Below are 24,112 nucleotides of genomic sequence, written 5' to 3' on the forward strand. Positions count from 1 at the left end.
TTTTAGTAAATTAGAGATTCATTCGAGATATAAAAAGACACGATCTAAAGGACGACACAAGGTGGATAAATGATCACTTATCCGATAATAATACAAACCATATATTTAACTTGCAGAAACATGTTTCGAAACATTAGGTGAGAAATGTTAGCCAGTGAGTCGCAGTGGAAAGACACACAAAAATAACGCCTCCAGTAATGTCGCATTACTTAACGTGAAGATGTAGGCTACGTTATTTTTCTCGAAAAATTAGAAGCTTTCAAGTGAAACACGCATTTCGCACTACGACGAGCAGAGAACGCTAACGCTGCACTGCGCATGACAAAACACTGCAGCAGAAACAGGAAATCAAGGAACGTTGCAAAGCATAAATTTGCCTGCTAAAACGAGTGCAGACATGAAAGCACAACTTTGATAATTAGCTGGTTTAAAATGATATTTTAAAGATTAGCCCGTATTTTTTTCTTGTGTTACTACTCTATTTTTGTGTTTATCTAGAGGTTAATTATAAGTGACATTCTCATTAGCCAATTAGAAGGGAGAAAGGGTGGCGCACGGACGCGCTCGTTCTTCCAAATAACCAATAAAAAAAGAAAATGTTGTGACCGACCGCCCTACGCACGGACGCTTTCGCTAAGAAGATCCAATCCACTAGGCGGGGTCGCTTGGACGTCTGCACCTTTAACAGCCGTCCGTGGATCGGTTTTCATGTAGCTAAAGCTACTTCACCAATAGGAATAAAACACACGGTCCCGACCTGGGACCAGTTTGAAAGAGCGAGAACCGCCGAATTTAGTGAGCGAGGGAAACATAGTGCGCGTCGTGTTCAACTAGAGCCTTGTTCGGCGCGGCGGTGCTTGTGCGAAGGGAGAGACGGCAGCGGCGAAAGGTGGACAATGACTTCAACAAACACATTTCAGGGAATGGACACCAGCGCCAAGCCCAGCTCGAGGTAAATGCCTAACTGTTTGGAGAAGTAGTGTGCACTGTGCGCAGCTGGCGATGCGGTATCTCCATGTTTAAAGTTATTTGCTCGTCACTCGAGTGAAGAGGAAGTTAACACGACGCGACGCGTCCGCTCCCTTCAAGGTGTTTTTTTTTTTTTCTTTAAAATCCTCCCCGGTGTCCAAACACGCGTTTCCCCTCGCTGCTCTCGCAAAGCGACGTGTTTGACACGCAGAACCGTGTTTACTTGGAAGAGGGCTTGAGGTTTGGAGGAGCGCCGGCCGAGGCTCACAGTGAAGTGACCCGCTATGCGAGGAATTCAATTGCTGAAGAACTCAGCGTCGCTTCGTCATTCGTGTTCACTCCGCGAGCTGCCCGCGTGCGTTGCGGCGCGTGCCGGCGCGTTCCAGGTGCCCGGCTGCAGGACCCGGCGCGGCCCCGTTTCCACGTGTCGCTGCGGGGGGCTGCAGGATGTGCACTTCAGATCCAGTATTATTTATCGCCGCTGTCCTTCAGTTATTGATCAGTTTATCAATAAGAGTGTCACTGAGCGCTGTAACCAAGAGGACTGCATCATAGTTGTTAATAATAATAATAATCTTTCTGGTACTTTCTAATCCAGTGTGACTTACACTGTCAATCATCTTTACAGTGATTTACCCGTGTATATTCGTACTGTATTAATTCAACATAAGTACTTGGTAAGGGGTTGATGTTGGTACCGTAGCGATTGGTCCATTGGAGCTTCTCCCTTTAGACCTGAAGGTTGCAGGTTCGAGTCTCCTGTTGTAGTACCCTTGACCCGGGTACTTACCCTAATGTGGAGCAAATTATGGTAAGTGTGTTTTAAAGGGTGAATTATCCAGCTGTATAAATATGTAAATAATTGTATGTAGCTTAACATTGTAGGTTGTTTTGGATAAAAGTGTCAGATAAATGTAAATGCATTTCTGTTGAAATGATTCAGTTCTGCTTTCTCCTGGTGATTTGAGGAAGACCCAGGATTTTACAGTGTTTGTTCTCCGTTCGCGAAAAGGCTGTCGGCTCATTCTAAATACCTGCCCTAACTGCACTTTTATGGACCATTTCCTTTTTACGTGGATGAAAAGTGAAGATCTGTCCCTTTCGTCCCATGATGAGGGGCTGTTACTATCAGCATCACAAAAATGTGCTACAAATGCTTTGATTCGGTGTGACTTTGATCATGTACAGTAATTTGTCTCAGAGGTGTCACAGTAGTTGTTAGTAATAGGCTGCCTGGTGTCATTAAGTCTGCTCTTAAGCTGTAGTATAACTCCTTATATTGTTGCTTGATATGCTTTCAATATTTCCATAACAGGAAATGCCATATCCTGCCCAAACATTCCCCATCACTCTGTAATGTTATGAGATTCACACATTGCAAGTTTTATTGTTTTCACTGTGAAAAAGTCACCTACTAAGCACACTGGGTACTGTGTTTATTTCTTTTGCCATTTTATTTATTTATGTATTTATTTATTTATTTTTTTAACCCCGCTGATCAGCACTGACCACATTCTCTTGGCTTGCTGCATCCAGGGTCCTTAAACCCCCAGGAGGAGGATCCAGTAATTTGTTTGGCGGCGACGATTCGGCCGCTTCGTCGGCCAGCCGGCCTCAGAAGATGGCCTCCAACATTTTCGCACCTGTCGAGGAGACCCAGAGCAGCCCCAGGAGGACTAACCCCCCAGGTAGGAGCAGACAGGAGCCAAGGACTTTGGTTCTTTGCGCTTGCGTAACGTCTTTCTGAGTCCAGGTGTGAAGATGAGCACCGCAGTGTGCGGTCCTCATAAAACGAGATAAGATTAAATTGAAGGTCTGTCCTGGCTGCAGATGGCAATCCTATTATGAGGTTTATTTTGCATACTGTTCTTCCATATCCAGTAGATAAGACTTGTGGCATGTCGGGACAAAGGTGGAACCTTGTCTGTTGCTGTTTCTGTTAATGTTGCCTTTTAAAGGCTGAACTTCAAAAAAAGACAGATGCTTCTTTATATCAAGTTATTGGTTGGCCGTTTCCACTTGGTGCGTCCAAAGTAGACTTTATGCAAGATCCAGAACTGCAGTCAGACATTCCGCTTCTGGAGGGGTGCATCAAACAGACCGAAAGCAGAAGCAGTAACCCTTGCTCACTTGAACCCAGGAGGAAAGAGCAGCGGCATTTTCGGGGAGTCTGAGGCTCCTGCCCCCAAAGCTACTCCACCCAGCGGAGTGACCAGCAACATTTTTGTGGAGCCGCCAAGTAACCCACCGGCGGTCCGCAGCTACCCCAACAAACCAAAGGTACAGACCGTGTTCTGAAGAGGGTTTGAGGTCCTCATAGACTCCTCAGTAAAGGATCTGTTGCTCTAATGTGATCCAGTCCTCAACACTAAAAGCTCTTCATAACACGTGAACAATTGCTTTATTACTTCTAACCCATTGTAGAGCATAAATGCATCAAAGCAGTATGTGCTTGTATTTATTTGCATTATTCTGCTGTATTGTCAATGTATGACAACAGCACCCAGCGTATGTTCTTCTCTCATTCAGGACAACATTGGTGTGAACGCCCTGCCTCAGCCTGAAGGTAAATATCGTTCATGGTCTCTAGCGGCAGGCACATGTCAGGATCCTCATTTTGATGGGGAAGTTGGAGGTAAAGAATGAATCTTTCGGAGGAGTGCAGCAGAGAATTTTAGCAAGTTTATCAGAAGTTGTTCTTCCATATAGGTGGTCCTCGAGTTACAACCTGTGACTTACGACCACCTGCACATACAGCGGCTGTCCCAGTAACATTATTTTTGGCATCCAGTGACCACTCCATGTGCTGTATAGTAACACTGACTGCCTGCCCTGCTGCAGGACACAATGTCTTAGTGTTTGGGTGTCTGAGATCTGAACAATATCAGCTATTGCTCTGAGTGCAAAACACGTACTTTCAGTTACTCTTTATTTAAAATACCTAACCATTGAATAAATGAGTATTCATTATTCCAGTATTAAGTATACAAAATTACCTGTACTGTTTCATTTTTTTAATTACTGTTTGTATCATTCTGTATTTTAACATGAATGTGGGAAATGAGTGAACAAAATGAGCCCTATTATACAACATAGTGCTCGAGCATGTTTAATTTTTTTTTTATCCTTATGATGGAAGGAGAGTTTTTGACTTGTGACAAAAGAACCGGTTCAACATGAGTGTGTGCATTTAGAGTTGGCTTGATTGGACATTCCAAACGGAGCATTTTGTGATTATATTTTCAAATTACACTATTGATAACTGGCTGTCCTAGGTCGGCTTGCAGAGGTCCTGAGTCCAACCTGGAAAGCTTGGAGTGCTGGGCTAGGCAGGGTAAATAGTGGACCAGGTACCAGTCTACTGGGGTAGCAACACAAACTGCCACAGTACAGGCACTGTGGATGTTTAGAATCACAGTTCACATGAAAGACACTCTGGACTGGAGGAAACTCATAAAAACTCCACATATGCTAAATTGGGGATCAAACATTTTCTCAGCTGCACTGTCCAGGTGCTGCGAAGCTCTCATGGTACCATGGCCCATTGCAATGCCCTTAAAATAAATAATTTGGTGCAAAAAAAAAAAAAAAAAAACCCTAAATGTTTTTGGTAGCAATTTAAAAAATGAGTTTCTTGCTCAGTCATACAGTGAGAAGCTGTAAGCAAACTTGTACACGTTCAGCATGGCACCAAAATGTTCCATTCAATGTGTTTGAACACGAACACCACAAGCACAGTGATGACGGGCATCTCAGGTCTGTTGTTCAGAGCATCAGTGTGTAACGTACACACTGTATTTTCTATGAGATGTGCGTCGCTTTGGAGAAAAGCGTCAGCCAAATGAATAAATGTAAAGTGCATTACTGTGACTTAAATTCGTTCCCTTAGCTGACTATTTTCTCCAAAGTGAATTAGAATGTTAAGCTCCAAACAATTATGTACCCATTTGTACAGCTGGATATTTTGTATTGGAGCAAATCAAGGTAAGTATCTTGTTAAGGGTACTTCAGCAGAAGGTGGCATTTGAACCTTGGACCTCTGACTGCAGAGATGGCAGCTCTAACCACTACACCACCTGCTGGCACTACTTATATCTTGCTCTTCCTCTCTTCCAGCTCCGAAGGAGAAAACGCCAGCCCACAAGGAGGATGTGGCCCCCAGTCCCAAGCAGGAGACAGATCAGCCTTCTAATGAGCCCGTAGAGGATACTCATGAGCCGCGGCTGGGTCCTCGACCTCGGTCACACAACAAGGTTATCCATCCCCCCGGTGGAAAGTCCAGCGTGGTACTTTACTGACAGTCTCGGCCAGTCTCTCTCTCTCTCTCTCTCTCTCTGCTGTCCTCTTGCACTTTCCGCCCTGGTTCCAAGTCTCTTAGTTCAACGTTGCGCAAAAGCGATTGCCGGAAAGTACTTGCATCGGCCACATGGTTAATTACCACTCCAAAACGTTTTCTTGTGTTGAAAAATGCTGAGATTGACTCTCGTTGATATTGCCTTCAACTAAACGGTTGTTGTTCAAAGACAACACCATACAGTTTTGCACAGACACATTTGGCTCAATGACCAAATTAACCCTCGTTTGGCAATATGGGACAAGTGGCCCGGTTTCCCTGCTGACATTCACTCAAGATATGATCTGTTGCTGGTCTGTAAGGTAACAAAGGCCAAGTCTCCTTACTCAGTGCCCCTTGTTCTGTCTTCACATTTGGAAGAGAATCCTTTTTAATCTCTGCTTGCATAGTTAATACTGAAGATCTATTGCAATAAAACCAATCAAGAATAAAATTATTTTGATTGTACTTAGCTGACTATTTTCTTGTAGGCTTACTGTAGAACTCAGATTTTCCCATCTGTTCTGTTTAGTGTTTCTGGAACAGCAGCACCAAAAACTGTAAGGAACCTTCGTGTTGTGGAAAACCGATCGCTTCGTTACTTTTACACTTTCACATGTGGATATTTGCAAATGCTCGCTGTTCAGTCTTTTCCGTTACGGGATTTACGAAGAATGTGTTCATACTCTGCGAAGGCATTTTATGTTTTAAATTAAAACTGCAAGACAAATGTGAACGCAGATAGAGTGGAGAATGATGCGGTGAAATGGGTGCGGGAGGAAATGGGGGCGGCTCGTGCCCTACGCTGGCGTGCCAAGTGTGTTTACTGTTTCCCGGTGCCAGCCTTTTGTCTGCCTTTTCTACATGCAAGTGTGCCTGGTGGGCGATGTGCAGGAGGACGAAGCCTGCATGGCCTGTCCATCACAATAAACTTTTTATTTTAAGACTGCTTACCATATCCTCGCTTTCTGCTTTACTCTCCTTTGGTCAGAGTGTCCAAATGCAACGGTGGCCTTTCGCTCTTTCCCCTTTATTCAGGAAAATTGGAGGTTGTTGGTTCAAGATGTCAAACAATACAAAGAGCACATTAAATGAACATTCCTGTCTGAAACGAAAAGGTGAATCTCACAGCGCATCAGTAAAATGCCACACCTCAGTGGTCGGCAGCTCTCACATAAGAGTATTTTCCAAATACTAAAACTTAGTTTGTGTGTGACATCTGGGTGGAGTCAGTAGGCAGCAGCTATGCAGAATTCCGTATTCCACAAGAAATTGTTTCATATTTAATCAAGTATTCCTTAATTATGCCATACGCCAGAGATAGTATTGAAGTTGAGAAAATTGGCTGATTTGTAACTTACTGCCACTGTAATGCATGGTATGAAACTGTGGAAGTAAAGGAGGTTTAAGATAACTGTGTCCATTATCCTAACTTGCATAAGAATTCAAATGTTATACAGTATCTAAAGCAAATTTAGTCCTTCATACATTAGAAGTGTTTGAATACAGTTACAACAACACTGTGGACCTGATATAAGGCATCTCGCTACAACGCTGGGTCGCATATAACATGCTCAGAGCTTGGACCTAATTTTTTCAATCAGTCCATTTCCATGTGTTTCAAATGTGGGTGGTTCCCAAACACATTCCCCAAAGTCAAAAGGTAAAGTTACGCAATGGAGCAATTCTTGCAACCGAAGTTCATGATCACAGTGCTGAAGGTGACACCCCGCCTCCTCCACCACCTAAAGTGACTGAAGCTCCAGCAGCCGTGGATACTACACTTCAATGGCTAGAGTCTGAAAAGATGGGCAGGATTCGTATCTTGCGTCTAAAGTCCGTCATTGAAATCGCAGAAAGAAACGGACGACAAAGCAGTCCATCTGAGACTTTTTGTATTTAATTTAAACGACAATCAGTAAGTTTAGCCCATGTACTTGCATAAAGCAACTTTGTAAAATCCTATTTAGTTATTTCCATGATATCAACATCAGTCTTGTAAATTTCTGTAAGTAATTTGGGAGGAAGTGCATTTAATGTTACGGAACTGATCACGTGGAAACTGGTTCATTTGAACACTGCAAAGTATGACATTTTCGCTTGCACACGTGTGCAGATGGTTGCTTTTACTGACGTTAATCTCCTGTCAGCAGCAAACTGGAGTTAAACCAACCAGGTATGTCATCTGTCTGCAGTGGATGTCAGGAACACTCTGTCCAGAGTTAACCTGCAGAAAGCTGCAGGTCCTGACAACATACCTGGCCGGGTACTCGGTGAATGTGCTGTTCAGCCTGCAGATGTCTTTACGGACATCCTCAACATTTCCCCGAGCCAGGCAGTTGTCCCTATTTGTTTCAAGATGACCACCACCATCCCTGTGCTGAAGAAATCATCTGTGTCCTGCCTGAATGACTACGGGCTGGTTGCACTCACACCTTTCATCATGAAATGCTTCGAACGGCTAGTCACGAAACATAAAAAGCAGTCTTCCCACCCCACTGGACCCATTCCAGTATGCCTGCTGTCCCAGCTGTTCAAGAGGATGCCATATCTGTAACCATCCACCTTTCTCTGACGTATCTGGACAGAAAGGACAACTATGTAAGGATGTTCTTCATTGACTTCAGAATTAAATGCAATCATCCCTTAGAAATTGATAACTAAGCTGAGCCTGCTGGGTCTCATCACCTCCCTCTGCGACTGGATCCTGGACTTTTTGACTGGGAGACCCCAGTCCATCAGGATCGGCACCTCCAGCACCACCACGCTGAACACTGGCGCTCCCCAGGGCTGTGTGCTCAGTCCGCTGCTGTTTACCCTACTGACTCATGACTGTGCTGCAAAGTACAGTTCATATCGTATCAAGTTTGCTAACAACACTGCAGTTCTGGCCTCATCAGCAATAATGACGAGTCAGCATGCAGAGAGGAGGTGAACCAGTTCGCAGAATGGTGTAAAGACAACAATCTAACTCTTTATGTTAAGAGCAATGAGATGATTGTTTACTTCAGGAGGACCCGAGTAGACCACTCACCGCTGCACATCAACGGAAAAACTGTGGAGAGTCAAAAGCTCCAAGTTTCTTGGTGTGCACATGGCGGAGGACCTCTCCCGGACTCTCAACGCCACCTGCCTAGCCAAGACGGTCCAGCAGCACCTCCACTTCTTACGGGGGCTGAAGAGAGCCAAACTCCCCCCTCCCATCCTCGCCACCTTCTACAGAGGGACGATAGAGAGTGTCCTGACCCTAACCCTAAACCCTAACCCTACCCACCATTAACACCTCATACAAGAATCGTTGCATCCACAAAGAGACCAGCATTGTGGACGACCCCTCTCATGGATTCTGCCCTTTTTCCATCTGGCAGAAGGTACAGCAGTATCCGTGGCACCACCAGCAGACTCCTCAACAGTTTCTTCCCTGAGGCAGTCAGACTACTCAACACCCTGCTGCCTCCCAACACTCACCTGGCACAGTTTAACAGCTAACCCAGCATGACCCCATACACTACAAACTGCCTACAGTTCACAGCCCATGTCCTTTGTATTTATTCATTGTGCTGCCTCACAGCGCCTTGGTGATGCAAGAGGACGTGGGTTCGATCCCCGCTCAGCCTGTGTGGAGTTTGCATGCTCTCCGCATATCTGTGTAGGTTTCCTCCGGGTGCGCTGGTTTCCTCCCACAGTCCAAAGACATGCTGTTCAGGTTCCCCCATAGTGTGCGAGTGACACAGAGAGAGTGTGTTTCACTGATGTATGGATGAGTGACCCAGTGTAAGTAGTGTATCTAGCAATGTAAGTCACCTTGGTGAATAAGGTGTATTGGCTGGTAACACTACACAGTATCCACTGTAAGTCGCTTTGGAGAAAAGCATCTGCTAAGTGAATAAATATCTTGTATTCCTGTTCTGTGTTGCACCATGGCCTCTGGAGAAATGACATTTCATTCCATTGTATACAAACTATATAGAGGAATGACAATAAAAACAACTTGAACTGTCTTCAACATTCGTCAAAATCAGAAACTCGTTACTAACGCGGCATGAAAGTTTGGATCCCGCCGTCCGCGTTATATCGGGACTACAGTGCAGTAATACACAACAGAAATGATGCAAACGACTACAAAAGTAGATACTTGAATTCCACCCTGGTACTCGAGCTCCTGTAGAGGTGTGTGCGCTGTAACATATATATAACATGTACTTGTTTCTTCACGTGAGACTGTACATGTCCCTTCTAGTCACACTAGTCTTCTTAGTCCCTAAATCATTTTTTCTCTCTTCCTCAGAAATTCTTCTGATGTTAAAGTCAATTTTTGAGATCTTTGTCGTTTAGGTGAAAAAAACTGATTATTAGTTTGAATTCTGACGTTCAAAATGGTCCGAAATGGGATGAAGAATGAAATGTACTAGTAACTTCCAAACAACCTTGTGTCCATGGGGCTCTTGAGCGGTTAGAGACCTGTTGTAAGAAGTTGGTAGTGTAGTGATTAGCGCTGCTGCCTGTAGACCTGCAGGTTGTAGGTTTGAATCTTGTCTCTGGCTGTAGTACCCTTAAGCACAGTACTTACTCTAAACTGCTCCAGTAAAATTCTCCTTCTATATAAATGGGTAAATAATTGTAAGTAGGTTAACAGTGTAAGTGGCTTTGGAAAAATGAGTAAATGTAAGAAAAAGAATCTCCCTTTGCATCCTCTCCAGCTTCCATGTGAGTTCAAACTAGCTGTTGTTGATAGAGGAGGACTGGCCTGGAATGTCCCCATCAACCTCCTCCTGTTCTGCTAATAGGGGGTCTCTATCTGCAGTGCTCGGGGACTCCTGGGGGGCACTTTTCTTCGTGGTCTTATTTAAGGTCCCTCCCTGTGAGAAAAAGGATCGTCACAGGCCCTCTCCTATACAGTAGTGAAGTGACCGTCACCAAAAGTCTGATGCCGAAAATACGTGGGTTCCCCACGAGGCATGAAAATCATTTCCGGATCTTATGAAAACAGGAAACAGTTTCCAGAAAACGCAAGACTGCAGCTTCCTCACCTGGTGATGATCGACGACGTTAAGCGTCACAGAGGTGACAATGCAGCAGATGGTGTTTGCCAGCAAGAAAACCATCACCCTCTGCCAGCGCCACAAGGGAATCCTGGCATCGCTGCAAACACACACACAAATGGGGGTGAAGACCAGCAGCCACAGTTTGCTGACGCCGAATAAAAGCTCAGACACCGATGACTCGTGCAGCTACATTTAAAAGGGAACGCTGGACGATTCGAGGTGCGGTTTGCAAAACCCACATGAAAAACGCTGCCGAAATCAGAACTACCTGGACTTCGTTCCCAAGATCTGGCCCACAACCAGGTTCGAGAGGCCAACGCCAATCATCTGAACTGAGGTGGCGATGCCTATGGCTGTACCCAGCGTCGCCTGAGGGACCACCAGTGGAAAGGAGGACCACATGCTTGCCTGAAGAAATGAAATGTGTATATTTGCATTCAGGATGTCAGATGACGTGCAATATGACTCTGATGATTTTCTAAACATTTCGAAACAAAATATTCCAAACCCAAACCGGCTTTGACCAAATATTTGTACCGTGCTGCTTCAAAGTACGTGAACCATAGGGATGCTCATTATCTTTGTATGAAATATTACAATGAACTCATGAAACATAAATGTTAAACTTATAAAATGAACAAATTACTGATTTACACACCTGACTCTACTTACCTACCTGGTATAACCAGTACAACTTGGGCTTCACTTATTTTTACACCTGCAGCACTTGTGTGTTTCTACTACACACGATTTCCTTTAAAGCAACATAAGGAACTGGTCATTACGCACTTATTATATACCTATTATGTCACATGAAAAACACTCCTTCTCACTACACAACCATTTTGTGGTAAAACTAAGGGACACAGGGGCTTCATATAATTACAAGCAGCACTGTATTTGTTTACTGACATTGAATGTTAACGGTAATATGTACAACGGCATGAAATTTTGTGCTGGACTTAACATCTGTGTGACAGATTCCTATCTCTACAGGTCAAGCCAGTGTTTCGCCTATAAATACTTGACTCATCACAGCAGGCGTCTGCAAGACGAGACTTAAAAAGAGATCTTGTGATCAAACGCCTTTGTAATTCTACTGCGTCCCGCAACGCAGACAAGCAGTGTAGACCTAGCAGACCCTCCCCCACCAGTGTCAGAACACCTAAAGTGCTGTAAGACTCACAGATTACACAGATCTATAGTTATCTGTATTCTATACCGCACGATGGAATCTATTCTGCTGTTGCACAATACGCAACCTGACCAATTCCCACGTAAACAAAAGCGCGGTAAAACGCATCTCCCTGGCTCCACAGCCCTGTAATCATTCTTCATAAAAGCAGTTCTCGTCCTTTCTTCCCGGAGCCGAAGAGCCGAGTCGGGACCTTAAATATGACTATGACTCTCTGACCTTCTCTTTATCTCGGGTTTGAATGGAGTTCTTGTCAGTCAGCAGCTGTGTCTCACGACTTCAAACCCTTGATCATTAAAAGGGTTGTGCAGTGTAAAAAGATAAGTTTACCTACCAGTGATCTGCAGTGATACGTTTACAGCCGTGCTTTTGTTCCACTTGGTGGCCTCACATGCAAGAGTTCCAAATTGAAAAGCTCAAAGGTTCTTGGGTCTGTCCCCATCGTGGTGGGATGTTCTCCTTCTGTCCCTCAGAACTGCTGAATCCCTCTCAAGATTCAATGAGGGTCTCAACACAACTCAGAACATCTGTTTTGAACCCGGACTACTGTCTCCATCATAAACGTTCAATACCTGTCAAAAAAGTCTCCAATTCTATACGCAGCAACTCATGTAGGAACAGCAGTACTGCACTAACGAACAGAACTTTGAGAATCACACATCTGATCCGCATCTGTGCGTCTGTTGGTGATGCGCTTTTGTTTACCCTGAGTTGGATGTCACTTTGGAGAAAATGAATAAATGTACATATTTCATTTGCAGTCATGGAACACATCGTGTTTTATGGGTGTCGAAGCAATAGCCATAAAGAACTTGATGACCGTCAATTTGTCATAACTTCCGCCCCTCGGTTGCTGGCTGACCTATGACCTATGACGGTGCCGCTGAGAGGAGCCGTGTGATGAACCGGCGACACTGCTGCCTGACGGGCGCTCATACTCACAGCGGCAAAGGAGTAGGTGACACCCAGCCAGATGGTGGAGACCAGCGGTGGCACGAAGGTGAAGGCCAGGAGTGCAAAGACGGGCAGGGTAAGAAGCGCACAGCCAACTGCAAACACCCCACGTAGACCTATATAGTCCTGACACACACATACAGATGTATGAAACACCTTTAGACCTGTGAAACCAATTAAGTGTTAGATGTGTTAAAGTGGTCCTTTCTAAGGATGGCTGGTAGTGTAGTAGTTAAAGTTTCTGCCTTGGGACCCAAAGATCACAGGTTTGATCCCTACCTGTGGCTGTAGTACCCCTGAGTAAGGTACTTACCCTAAAAACAATTGCTCTAGTAAAAGCACTCTGCTGTATAAATGGGTAAATAATTGTAAGTGGCTTTGGAGAAAAGTGTCAGGTAAGTGTGTAGCTCAGGGACCCCCCAGTCTCTTTTATATGGGGGACCAAAACTATTAACAATAATTATTACAGGAGTTATAAATAGATATGGAGAGGATATCAATACTGTCCGAATACTGGGCGTCGCACTCGCCTCCCATACCCATAATTCTGGGGTTTCCAATCCTATCCATTCCTGTTTTTAAAAGGTTCATTACAGCCTTTTTTAGTGGCTACATGTCATCATTTCAACTTGACAAAATTCGAGCGACACAGACTAGCAGTCGCATTCCAGAAATGTCAGCGTTTGCCCATAAGCCTGGCAAGAGGCCACATGGGGACAGCTGTGAGTTAGGGATCCGTCCCAGATGGTGTCAAATGGTGCTGCTGCAGTCCGTACTCTGGACAAGTTCTCTAAGCGAGAGCTGCCATTCTGCGGATCTCTGCCGCCTCACTTAACCGGCGATGCAGGCAACGCAGCCCCCGGCCGCCAGCTTGCGGCTCTGCGCACGGCACATGGGCCCATACTCACTATGAGGATGCCCATCGCAGCGCAGAGCACCAGGGAGCTGTCGTAAACAGCACCTGCCACATAGGCCGCCTCCTCCTGGCTGTACTCGCTGTATTTGTCCTGGATAAACTTGCTGCGGAAACACAAGTCCAGCGAGAAACAGGAGAGCAGTCAGCGCACAGAGCAAAACCAAGCTTGCAACATTTCACAGATGCAAACTGAAGAGTTGGACTCCCGAAGCAGGTAAATCCTACAGGGTAAACAGATACAGGAAGGTTAACGACAGACAAATGGGGTCTTTGGACTCAAAGGGCACAGGTTTGATTCCTCCTTCTAACTGTAATACCCTTGCCCAAGGTACTTACTCTAAACTACTCCAGTGAGATTATCCAGCTGTATAAATGGGTAAATGATTGTTAGGACCTCAATGTTTTGTGTTGCTTTAGAGAGAAGTGTAAGGAAAATAAATAAAAGTAAGACACCAGTGCTGAGTTAAATTTCTGTATGCAAAGTGAATTATATACAAATTGTATAACTATAATTGTACAACATATAGGTCAAGCCTGCACGACCTGAAGGACACAGGTTCAAGTCCCAACACCAGCTGTTGTACCCTTGAGAAAAGCACTTGGTCTAAAGTGTTCCACTAAAAATGACCCAGCTGTATACATGGGTAAATCACTGTAAGTTGCTTTGGAGAAAGGCTCGGTGAATATAAGTATGGAGGGTAAAACTCAAAAGGGTCCTCTGTTTGTACTGCTAGCCTTTGTTGTGTGTTCAAATTGTCTGTGTGTACACACACGTGTATAGGATCAAACTTAAAAGAAGTGTTCTTGTTTGGCCAGGCTACCTCCATCCCCCTCACACAAATGCACACACAGAGGTACAGTAGCCAGAAAAACCATGTTACGCAAACAAACCAAACAAGAAGCCAGACTGGAATGTACGGGGCCTCCAAATCCAGCACGTAAAGTACACAGTGTGTTAAGAGCCTGCCGGGCCGCAGCAGCGCACTGTACTCTGACACAGGTAATTGTTGGTTCAACACCATAATGTCAATATGCATTATTCCAGTGAGCGGTGACAGGAGGCCCTTTACCGAATGCAAAACCCCAAGCGGGCTCTTACCGCACGTGTTTTTGCATCACGCGCAGTACACGTAGCGGCTTGGAACTCAAGAAGAGGCAAAAGCAATACACGCTTTTATGTGATTTATCATTTACTGATCTCTCAGCAGTTAGACAAACAGTAGGACAACGGAGTGGGGGGATTTAAGAAGCACAGGAGCAAGTGTGACCTTTGCCTTCCTACTTAGGGATCTGATTAAATTATAATACAAACACGTTTTATATTGTTACATTTATTTGTTTAGCTGATGCTTTTCTCCACAGCAACTTACAGTGATTTACCCATCTATACATCTGAGTAATCTCACTGGTAAAATTTAGGGTAAGTACCTTACTCAAGTGTACTACACCTAGAGGTGACATTCAAATCTGTAATCTTTGGGTCCAAAGACAGCAGCTTTAACCAGGACACTACCACCCATCCCCTAGTTTGAAGAAACTGAGCTTATATTTAGATTTACAGTTTGTCTCCCACTTACAAACTTTTGACTAACAAACTTCTTGCCATTACAAACTTTTTGAGAAGTACTTGGTGTTTATTTTTCATAAGTAGAGCTATCATAGCAACTCAGATTGCGTGCAAAAGATTCAACCAATTCACAGATAGTGATAGCGAATTGCCGGGCCTGCATTAGCGTTGTCAACATCCTGCTCTAGCTGTGCCCAGGGTTCTGTATTGTGCTTTCTTATTTACAACGGGTCGCCAGGGGACTCAAAACACAGGTGGGTGCGGGAGGCATCCCGGCTCATCAGAAGGAGGATCAATCTGCCAGCTTGGTCTCTACAAGTTGCTTAGTGGGAGAGGGAGACATGAATCCACCGCTCTGTTCCCGTCCAAAACACGGAGAGCTCATGTTACCGACATTTATTCTTTTAGCAGATGCTTTTCTCCAAAGCAACAAAAAAATCCACAGTAAAAAAAAGTGTGTTTTGCCAACAGGCGGACAGATCTGCAGCTCTCAAAATACTGTCATTTGATCCAAAACCACTGTTTCCTCCAGCACACATGACACACAAGTACCTGCCCCAAGAGTAAAGCTTCTAGCAGTGCCTGGCTACCTCAGTTAGTAGGGAGTGACACTCTTAATCTCAGGGTTATGGGTGTGAGCCCCATGTTCATGTAATATTTACCTATTTAATTTATGTAATGGGGGGTTTGTCTCTGTACTGTGGTGAATAAATTAACAAACGAATCAGTGAACGATATTTTATCTATTAAATTCATTTCATTGGGGACACCTTGTAGTGTAGTGGTTAGTGCTGCTGCCTTTGGACCTAAAGGACATGGGTTTGAATCCCACCTCTAGCTGTAGGACCCTTGAGCAAGGTATTCACCCTGAATTGCTCCAGTAAAATTACCCCCCTGTATAAAATGGGTAAATAATTGTAAGTAACTCAACATTACAAGTTGCTTAGGAGAAAAGTGTCAGGTAAAGGAATACATGTACAATAATATAAGTAGGGGACCACTGAATTTATTTAGCAGACACTTCTCCAAAGAAAAGGAGAACATGCCCAGAGGAAACCCACAAAAGCAGAGGGAGAGCATGCAAACTCCATATAGACTGATTCAAACCCATGTCCAAACCTACAGCAGAGGAGGCACCAGCACTACCTGCTGTGCCATCATAACACGTGAGAATCTACACACATATACTCCAGGTGACATTTCAATGGCCAGAAGGCTCCGCTCACCTGGCGTCCGCAATGAACGGGAAGATGCCGTTGTAGAAGAACATGATGGTGAGCACGAGCAGCCAGTAGCGCAGGGAAAACTGCCGAATGTCCTGTACCCTCTGCAGGTGTGCAAACACGTCCAAATCACGTAATTCGTCTATGCTCGGCCAAAAAACTTGGGAATAATGAAGCTCTGCCCATACCAACTCCAATGGTACCAAGTAGGGTACGCTGCTACGATGGGCAAGTCAAAGAAAAGCAAAACCAGCTGAAATTGTACTTGTTTTCTATAAGTATTTCTGCGTGGAAATCGATGAAGGTAAAAATTAATTACCGTGTAAACGAAAATGACCCGGGGTCTGATCCCACAAGCTATACGAGGAACACGTGCTGTAAGTTTCCTCTGCTGTAACAGACAGCGTTGCCTCGTTCCCTCACCACTTTGCGCGACTCCTCCTGAATGGCGCCGTCCAGGCCCAGTTGTCTCGTTCCCACTTTGTCCAGGGCGCTGACCGTGATGGCAGCCAGGAAGCCCAGCACACAGAGCACAGTACCTGGTAACGGGTAAGCAAGTAAGCCAGTCAACGTGTTATAAGATGCTCTACTACATTTCAAATTGCATTTATTTAGCAGATGCTTTTGTTCAAAGCAACTTCCAATAAACTCTATGTAGTGTTATCAGCCCACACACCTTATTCACCGTGGTGACTTACACTGCTAGATACACTACTTACACTGGGTCACTCATCTATTCATCAGTGGAACACACTCTCTCTGTCACTCACACACTATGGGGGAACCAGTATGTAGCCTACAGCATGCAGGCTGACGACAGGCAGCTTACATAGTATATCAATATTTCTTAATTCATCCAGCATATGAAATACCCCTTAACCAAATTTCTACATACAAACATTTACTACTTCACTATGAGTGCACCGTTTAGACTCCTCAGTTCTATAATTTTATTTACAGTCTGACTTTAATCTCCAACATTTGCTCATTAACCTTGTGCTTTTCTCCAAAGCACCTTACAATTATTTACCCATTTAAACCACTGGGTAATTTTACTAGAGCATTTCAGGGTAAGTGCCTTGCTCAAGGGTACTAAAGCCAGAGGTGGGATTCAAACCTATGACTTTTGGGTCCAAATGAAACAGCTACCATCTGAACTTTCTTCCTTAGTCCCATTTATATTCTCTCCTATGCTACCTTTTGGTTTTTCCTCCAAAGTGTTTAATGGGAACAACTGGTACTACAGAGGTTAGAGCTACTGTCTTTAGACCCAAAGGTTGTAGGTTTGAGCCTCACCTCTAGCTATAGTACCCTTAAACAAGGTACTTACCTTAAATTGCTCCAGTGAAATTACCCAGCTGTGTAAATGGGCAAGTAATTGTAACCTCAACACTGTAAGTTGCTTTGGAGAAATGTGTCAGATAAATGTAAACATGGGGTGGCACAGTGAGTAGTGCTGCTGTCTCACAGCCCCTGGGTGGTGCAAGAGGATGTAGGTTTGACCCTGGCTTGGTCTGTGTAGAGTTTGCATGTTTTCTCCATGTCTGTGTGGATTTTCTCTGGGTGCTCTGGTTTCCTCCCACAGTCCAAAGACATGCTGTTCAGGTTCCCCTATAGTGTGAGTGTTCCACTAATGCAGGGATGAGTGATCTATTGTAAGTAGTGTATCTAGCAGTGTAAGTCACCTTGGTGAATAAGGTATGTGGGCTGATAACACTACATACAGTTCATTGGAAGTTGCTTTGTAGAAAAGTGCCTGCTAAGTGAATAAATGTAATGTGAATGATATTATTACTTATGCTCCAGTTCCATGTCTAACAGTGGGACATTACAAATGCTCTGAAGCAAATTAGGAAACTATACAAAAACAATATAACACAGGATTTTAAATTAAAGGTGTGGGATGGTCCAAAATATTTCTGAAGGGTGTGCAATCTGTTCATGTTCCTTCATGAAACAGTCAAGACACTTCAGATGGTTCATTGCAGACACAGCACTCATGAACCCTGACCACTAGGGGGCGCCAAATCTGTCAGACTCCTTTTGCACCAACAGGCTAAGAAATAACACAAAGTAACAAAAATGTTTTTATGTAGTTTCTTCTTTTTTTGCATTTTCCATTAAGTTCTGTTAGATTAAACATACTTTTTGCCTTAGTTTGTATTATATGATGTCAGCTTTTAGAAAAATATTCCACATTCTTGAAATTAGCAAATTTTGGCACCAGGTTCAAAGCACTGAATATTCCGGTACCTTTTTAGGATCTGATACTTTCTAGAATGTTCTGGTGCCTTCTACAATCTTCCAATGGCTGCAAAGTAGCAAACTAAACCTGACACTCCAGAAGAACTAATGATATTTCTGTAATAAATTAACTTTAACTAATCATAATCAACACAAAAATCGACATAACTAAGAACTTTGACCATTTTTGTAACATAATGTAATTTTTGCTGTTAGCCAATTCTATGCACTTCAGATTTCAGGTCTGTAACACTGAAAAAAATATATTGAAGTTAAATATATTAAATTCTCGGAAGTTAGTATTCCCACGTTTGGCTTTTTCACCTCAAAAATGTATTGAGTCTTCAGTGAAAATTATTGTTTGTTTTTTCAATAAGCAGCACCATGGCACAGCAGGTAGCGCTGGTGCCTCAAAGCTCCTGGTCTATGCGTTCAGACATGAAATTAAATCTGGTTCATTCAGTATGGTGGTTCAATGCTCTCCACATGTCTGCACAGGTGTCACACCCTCCAGATGCTCTGGTTTCCTCCCACAATTGTCCAAAAAATTGTGTTTCAAGTGAAATAGTGAATAAAATTGCCTGTAGTGTGTAAATGTGTGATTGACTGAGTGTGTGTGCTGTGCCCCTTGATGGACTGGTGAACCCTGCCTTGCACCCTACACTTCCTGTACATACTTTGGACCACTGTGACCCCGCACTGGACAAGTGGTTACTGACGACAGACACGGAATGAATGAAATATCTTGAACATGGACATTAAATGTTAACATTAACCTTCCACCTTTGTTCTTGTGCTTCCACAGGACTCACCCCCCCAGAGTGTCCACTGCATCCCGAAGTGGGCCTCAAACCTCTGCGTGAGGAAGAAGTTGAGGATGGATCCGAGCCGAGAGAAGGCCACCGTGAGGCCGAAGGCCAAGGCCAGCTCCTTTCCTTTGAACCAGAAGGCAGTGATTCGGTTCTGGACGACTGAAAAATAAAATTAAAAAAAAAAAGACGCTCCTTTACAAACACAACATCTCACTTCCTACATCTGCATATTTTCACACACACTTGTTCAGCGTGATTACTGTAATACCACATCTGCTGTATAATCAGAATGAGCTTTATTGCCAAGTATGTTCACACATACAATAAACCTCATTCTGATTCTGATTCTGTAATGCAGTTACTTTCAACTTTGCACCCGAGTCTGATTGACTCATTTCGTTCAGCAGCTTGGCGTGGTGATTACCATGGTATGGAGAAGATAAAATCAGTTTACCCACATATACAAAGTAGTGAATATCATGAACTGGGTGCTCATAAAACAACTGTTTTGTGGAAGTTCTTTTTTTGTATTTACTTGCGTAGATCAATCATTTTAAAGAAAATCTTTGGACCGCAAAGATTTTACTTCTGCTTCATGAGTTCTCACTCACTTCAAATGAAAATGTTTCTGCTGAATTACAACAGTATTCAACAAGATATAGCCTTTTTTTGGTTTACTCCAATAGTCCTCCTATGACTGTGTTTTGGGTGCAGCATAATATTTCCTCCTGGACTGTCATCTTGTAATTGTCACCTTGTGACCCTGCAAGCACTTTGTGCAGAACTCACGCTGTGCCATCACCTAAATAAAGAATAATAACAATAACAGCAATAACAGAGTAACGATAATAACTTCCCTTATTAACAATAGAGGCAGTTAAACGGGGAAAAATCCATGAATATTATTGCTCTGTCCGTGAAAATCTGACCTACTCAACAAACATCCACCAATACTACTACTACTACTGCTAGTAATAATAATAATAATAATAATAACAACCACCACGGAAGTCCCTTACTGACGAGGGAGCCATTGCCAGAGCCAAAGATGAGGCGGCCTGTGAGCATGAGTGGCAGCAGGTACTTGGTGCCCTTGAAATGAGAGCCCAGGGCAAAGACGGTGGACCCCAGAACCACCAGGAAGGAGAACAGGAAGACACCAACTGCAGGACAGTCAACACAACAAGTCAACACATATCTATACTTTCACTTTTTTTTTTGCACATCCAACAACATAAACTGAGTCCTCAACTTACATCATTGGGACACGAAGTCTGTTCGCAACTCACTTTGTTCATAAATCAATCCACAGTATCGCAATCAATAAAATAGTATTAATGCAGATGTCCCTCAGTTTATTCAGAAGCTGCGTTCTGCACAAACTTCAGGGTTTCTTTTTTGATCTTCTCCCATCACGGAACACTGCAAGTGGCACGAAAAGACGTGTCCGGCAAGAGCGAAACGCTACACGCAAACACAGCACGCTCGGGACATTAGGTAACGCCGCAGCGTACACTTCCATTCCGTGTCTCAGCAGAGCACTTACAACGATTCCCTAACTTGTCAGTGAGGAACCCAGCCATGATCACCACTAGTGCATTTCTGGAACAGAGACAAAAAGTAGTCAGTGTCGGGAACAGCTGGACACACACGCACACACACACACACACAGAGAGTCTCGCAGCAACAGGACAGAAAGAAGCAGGCATGAACAAAACGCACACTTTTGGAGAAGCACATCACGAGAGCAGTGCAGGTCTGGCACTCACGTCCAGGCATAGATGGCGTAGAGGAGGTTGTACTCCTCGGGGGTCATCCCCAGGCCTTCGATACACTCCACTGTCCCATTTCCCGAAGTCCCGTTGCCTGCCGTGGAGTTGGGGCACGTCAGGTTCTGCACACGATAGATCTATGTTAGCCAGAGGACCAGCAGGCAGTGCAACATTTGCTGCGCTTACACCCTGTCGTGGATACAACGTCACCCTGATCCTTCAGATTGTATTCGTTCCGGTACCCTTTATCGAGGAACTTACCCTGAATTGATACGGTAAAAATTACCCAGCTGAATAAATGGGTAAATCTAACTCTGAACCACAGAGAATCAGAGGCTCCAGGTGAAGTATGTCTGGCCTTCTCTGAAGAGCACCACCCACTGCACTTACCCCCTGGAACTGGTCCTGGAGCACACTGGGGATGTCGAAGCAGAAGTAGGAGCCGAACGTCAGCAAACAGCAGAAGAAGAGCACCAAGAAACGGTAGAAGGCTGTGAAGGAGGACATGAGAGTTCATCACTGTTACATTTACTAGTACACAGCTGTAACGTTCACCAAAACGTCGCTGTACCGTTTACTGTAACATTTAGTAGTTCACCACTGTAACAGTCACACAATCATCACTGTAATTTTTACTAGTTCATTGCTGTAACATTCATCAGATCATCACTGTAACATTTATTAGTTCACTACTATAGCGTTCGCCAGTTCACCACTGTAACATTTACTAGTTTGCCATTATAATTTTTGTCAAACAACCACCGTAGCATTTTCTAATTCACCAGTTCATCATTGCAACATTTACCAGTTCACTACTGTAACATCTACTTGTTCGCTACCTTAACCTTCACTAGGTCATCACTGTAACATTTACTAGTCTACCATTCTAATATTTGACAAATTACCCTTGTAACATTTACCAGTTCAGTACTGTACCATCCACTAGATCATCACTGTAACATTTACTAGTTTGGCATTATATTAATTGTCAAATAACCACTGTAACATTCACTAGGTCATTGCTGTAACATTTACTAGTTTACCATTATAATAGTCGTTAAATAGCCGCACATTATCAGAAACTGCTTGTTCCACAGGGGGTCACGGAGCCTAACCCTCACCCAGGAACACAGGGCATAAAGCTGGAGGAGAGGGGACAAACCCAGGACAGGATAGTAGTCTCTCACAAGGCACTCCAAGCAGGACTTGAACCCCAGATCCACTAGTAAGCAGGATGTGGGCCAACCCACTGTGCCACTGTACTACTATGCTACTGTGCCCCACTGTCAAATAAACACTGTAACATTTACTAGGTCAACGCTGCAACATAAGTGGTTTGCCATAATAATTTTTCTCAAATAACCACTGTAACATTTACTTGTTCACCACTGTAAGATTCACCAGTTCAGTACTGTAACATCCACTAGATCATCACTGTAACATTTACTAGTTTACCACTATTATGATATTTGTCAATAACATGATTTAGTTCACTAGTGCAACATTTACCTGTTCCACCACTGTAACAGTCACCAGTTCATCATTAGTTCTCTACTGTAACATGCAGCTCATTACTGACGTGACTCTGTGGCGCAATGGAGAGCGCGTTGGACTTCTAAGTGAGCGCTTGAAGAAGTGATTCAAAGGTTGTGGGTTCGAGTCCCGCCAGAGTTGATCTCTTTGGTAAAACTTAAACGAAAAAGAGTGTTCCTCAGTAGTGAAAGTGGGTTTTGGGAACTAGACGTGGTTCTGAACGACTGCACGTGACTGCCCGTACACGGGAAGTTGCAGGTTCAAAAATAATCCCCTCAGAACAACCTGCATGATGCGTAAATACAGCTTAAGCAAGTCGCTGTAGAGAAAGTGAACACGGTTAGACTAGTCTCAAAGCGAAGATGAAAGGCGGGTTATTCCTAAAAAAAAACGAGGTATTTAACGCACCTTTTTCGGCAGGTTGCCCCATCGTCTTCACACAGGAATCAACGCGCCCACTACGGAGCTGTGCTTGTCCCCTCGCGAGCGTCGCTCACGTGCCCCGAACTACACTTGCGTCACGTGACTGGAGGTCCCGTCCGGGTTGCCACGTTGGGATGAAAAGCCCACTTCCGGTGGTGATTCTCGTGTCGCGGAAATGGTGGTCTTCAGGTTAACCTGTTAGAAAGTTGGAACACCTGTTAATTAATGTAAATAAGACAATGCAATGGACGCCAGGTTTCTAACTGTTGTTGAAGAATTCTTATACAGCATGATTAATTTCAAGTGAGTAAATTGTGATTAGAGAATATTATGAGGGATTAATAATAATAATAATAATAATAACTAAGTGTAATTGTAACAGGTTTATGAATAGCATTTTGAGCAGTGTAATTTGCCCTTTCACATCTAATGATGTTTTCTGAGGCTGAACATGGAAATCTTTCATCCAACACTGTCTAATAAGAGGATTAAAGAGGGATCTTTAATTTTTTACTAATTATAATTTGATTTTTTTTGTTTTACTTTGTAAAATACGTTTTGGATACGTTCAAGGCAGGTTATGTGTATAGTTGTGATTATTGTGGCCTGAAAAAACTGTTAATAAACTATTACTAATGTGTTTTAATGTATTCACTGTACTACATTTTTTGCTGATGAATTTTCTCAAAATGTAAACTGAGAAAAAACAAAAGAATATTGTTGAAGTACTGATGTATTAGTGGTGATTAGAATAAAGTTGTGGTAAATTGGTGCATGCTACTTATCTATTCATTCTTTTGTAAAAATGTGACCTTCATAAAAAGAAACTTCCAGTATTGTCAATGATTCTAAGTAACATTAAGATCAAAAACACTGCACTGATTTTTCTGGGTGACTTTGACTGAAATCTTCAGGATATTCACGCAAACAGCCTTTTGTCACTTCCGCAGCGCTTTGACCTTTCAATGCCACCTTCAAGGCCGTCAAACGTCTCGCCCTTGTCTTGTCCACGAATGGTGCCTTTCCAGTCCTTTCCGTTACTCCTCTCCATGTTTCTGCTCATTTATTCATCTCTTTCCATCATTCCATCGCTGGTCCTACCCCACCTTCTGCCCCTGCACCCTCC

The 24,112-nt window shown here is 43.7% G+C and overlaps 2 protein-coding genes and 1 non-coding gene across 3 annotated transcripts; 2 read left to right on the forward strand and 1 right to left on the reverse strand.

Annotated features, from left to right (window-relative positions):
- Positions 1–619: 619 nt before the first annotated feature.
- Positions 620–6,251, forward strand: jpt2 (Jupiter microtubule associated homolog 2). Its single transcript, XM_018735042.2, has 5 exons — positions 620–952; positions 2,506–2,657; positions 3,110–3,249; positions 3,499–3,535; positions 5,086–6,251. Exons 1-5 carry the CDS (start codon positions 897–899, stop codon positions 5,265–5,267), a joined length of 567 nt encoding a protein of 188 aa, XP_018590558.1. The 5' UTR covers positions 620–896; the 3' UTR covers positions 5,268–6,251.
- Positions 6,252–9,912: 3,661 nt separating this feature from the next.
- Positions 9,913–23,052, reverse strand: mfsd1l (major facilitator superfamily domain containing 1-like). Its single transcript, XM_018734903.2, has 13 exons — positions 22,972–23,052; positions 21,421–21,521; positions 21,028–21,152; positions 20,805–20,860; positions 20,278–20,421; positions 19,259–19,417; positions 16,626–16,741; positions 16,206–16,306; positions 13,405–13,516; positions 12,485–12,622; positions 10,616–10,755; positions 10,333–10,444; positions 9,913–10,161 (listed from the first exon to the last, which is right to left on the reverse strand). The coding sequence occupies exons 1-13, from the start codon at positions 22,991–22,993 to the stop codon at positions 10,021–10,023; spliced, it is 1,467 nt and encodes a 488-aa protein (XP_018590419.1). The 5' UTR covers positions 22,994–23,052; the 3' UTR covers positions 9,913–10,020.
- On the forward strand, positions 22,612–22,704 carry trnar-ucu (transfer RNA arginine (anticodon UCU)). Its single transcript has 2 exons — positions 22,612–22,648; positions 22,669–22,704. It is a non-coding gene; the product is annotated as a tRNA-Arg (tRNA).
- Positions 23,053–24,112: the final 1,060 nt, after the last annotated feature.

The sequence above is a fragment of the Scleropages formosus genome, chromosome 20 (genome assembly GCF_900964775.1).
Source record: "Scleropages formosus chromosome 20, fSclFor1.1, whole genome shotgun sequence".
In the NCBI taxonomy this organism is placed as follows: Eukaryota; Metazoa; Chordata; class Actinopteri; order Osteoglossiformes; family Osteoglossidae; genus Scleropages; species Scleropages formosus.

Coding starts and splice junctions, on each gene's coding strand:
- mfsd1l (XM_018734903.2), bottom strand. CDS start 22,993: ATGGGGCAACCTGCCGAAAAAG. Junction 20,422..20,804: donor TGACAAGTTAGGGAATCGTT/GTAAGTGCTCTG, acceptor ACTGTCCTGCAG/TTGGTGTCTTCCTGTTCTCC. Junction 16,742..19,258: donor GCAGTGGACACTCTGGGGGG/GTGAGTCCTGTG, acceptor ACCCGTTACCAG/GTACTGTGCTCTGTGTGCTG.
- jpt2 (XM_018735042.2), top strand. CDS start 897: ATGACTTCAACAAACACATTTCAGGGAATGGACACCAGCGCCAAGCCC. Junction 2,658..3,109: donor CAGGAGGACTAACCCCCCAG/GTAGGAGCAGAC, acceptor ACTTGAACCCAG/GAGGAAAGAGCAGCGGCATT. Junction 3,536..5,085: donor CGCCCTGCCTCAGCCTGAAG/GTAAATATCGTT, acceptor CCTCTCTTCCAG/CTCCGAAGGAGAAAACGCCA.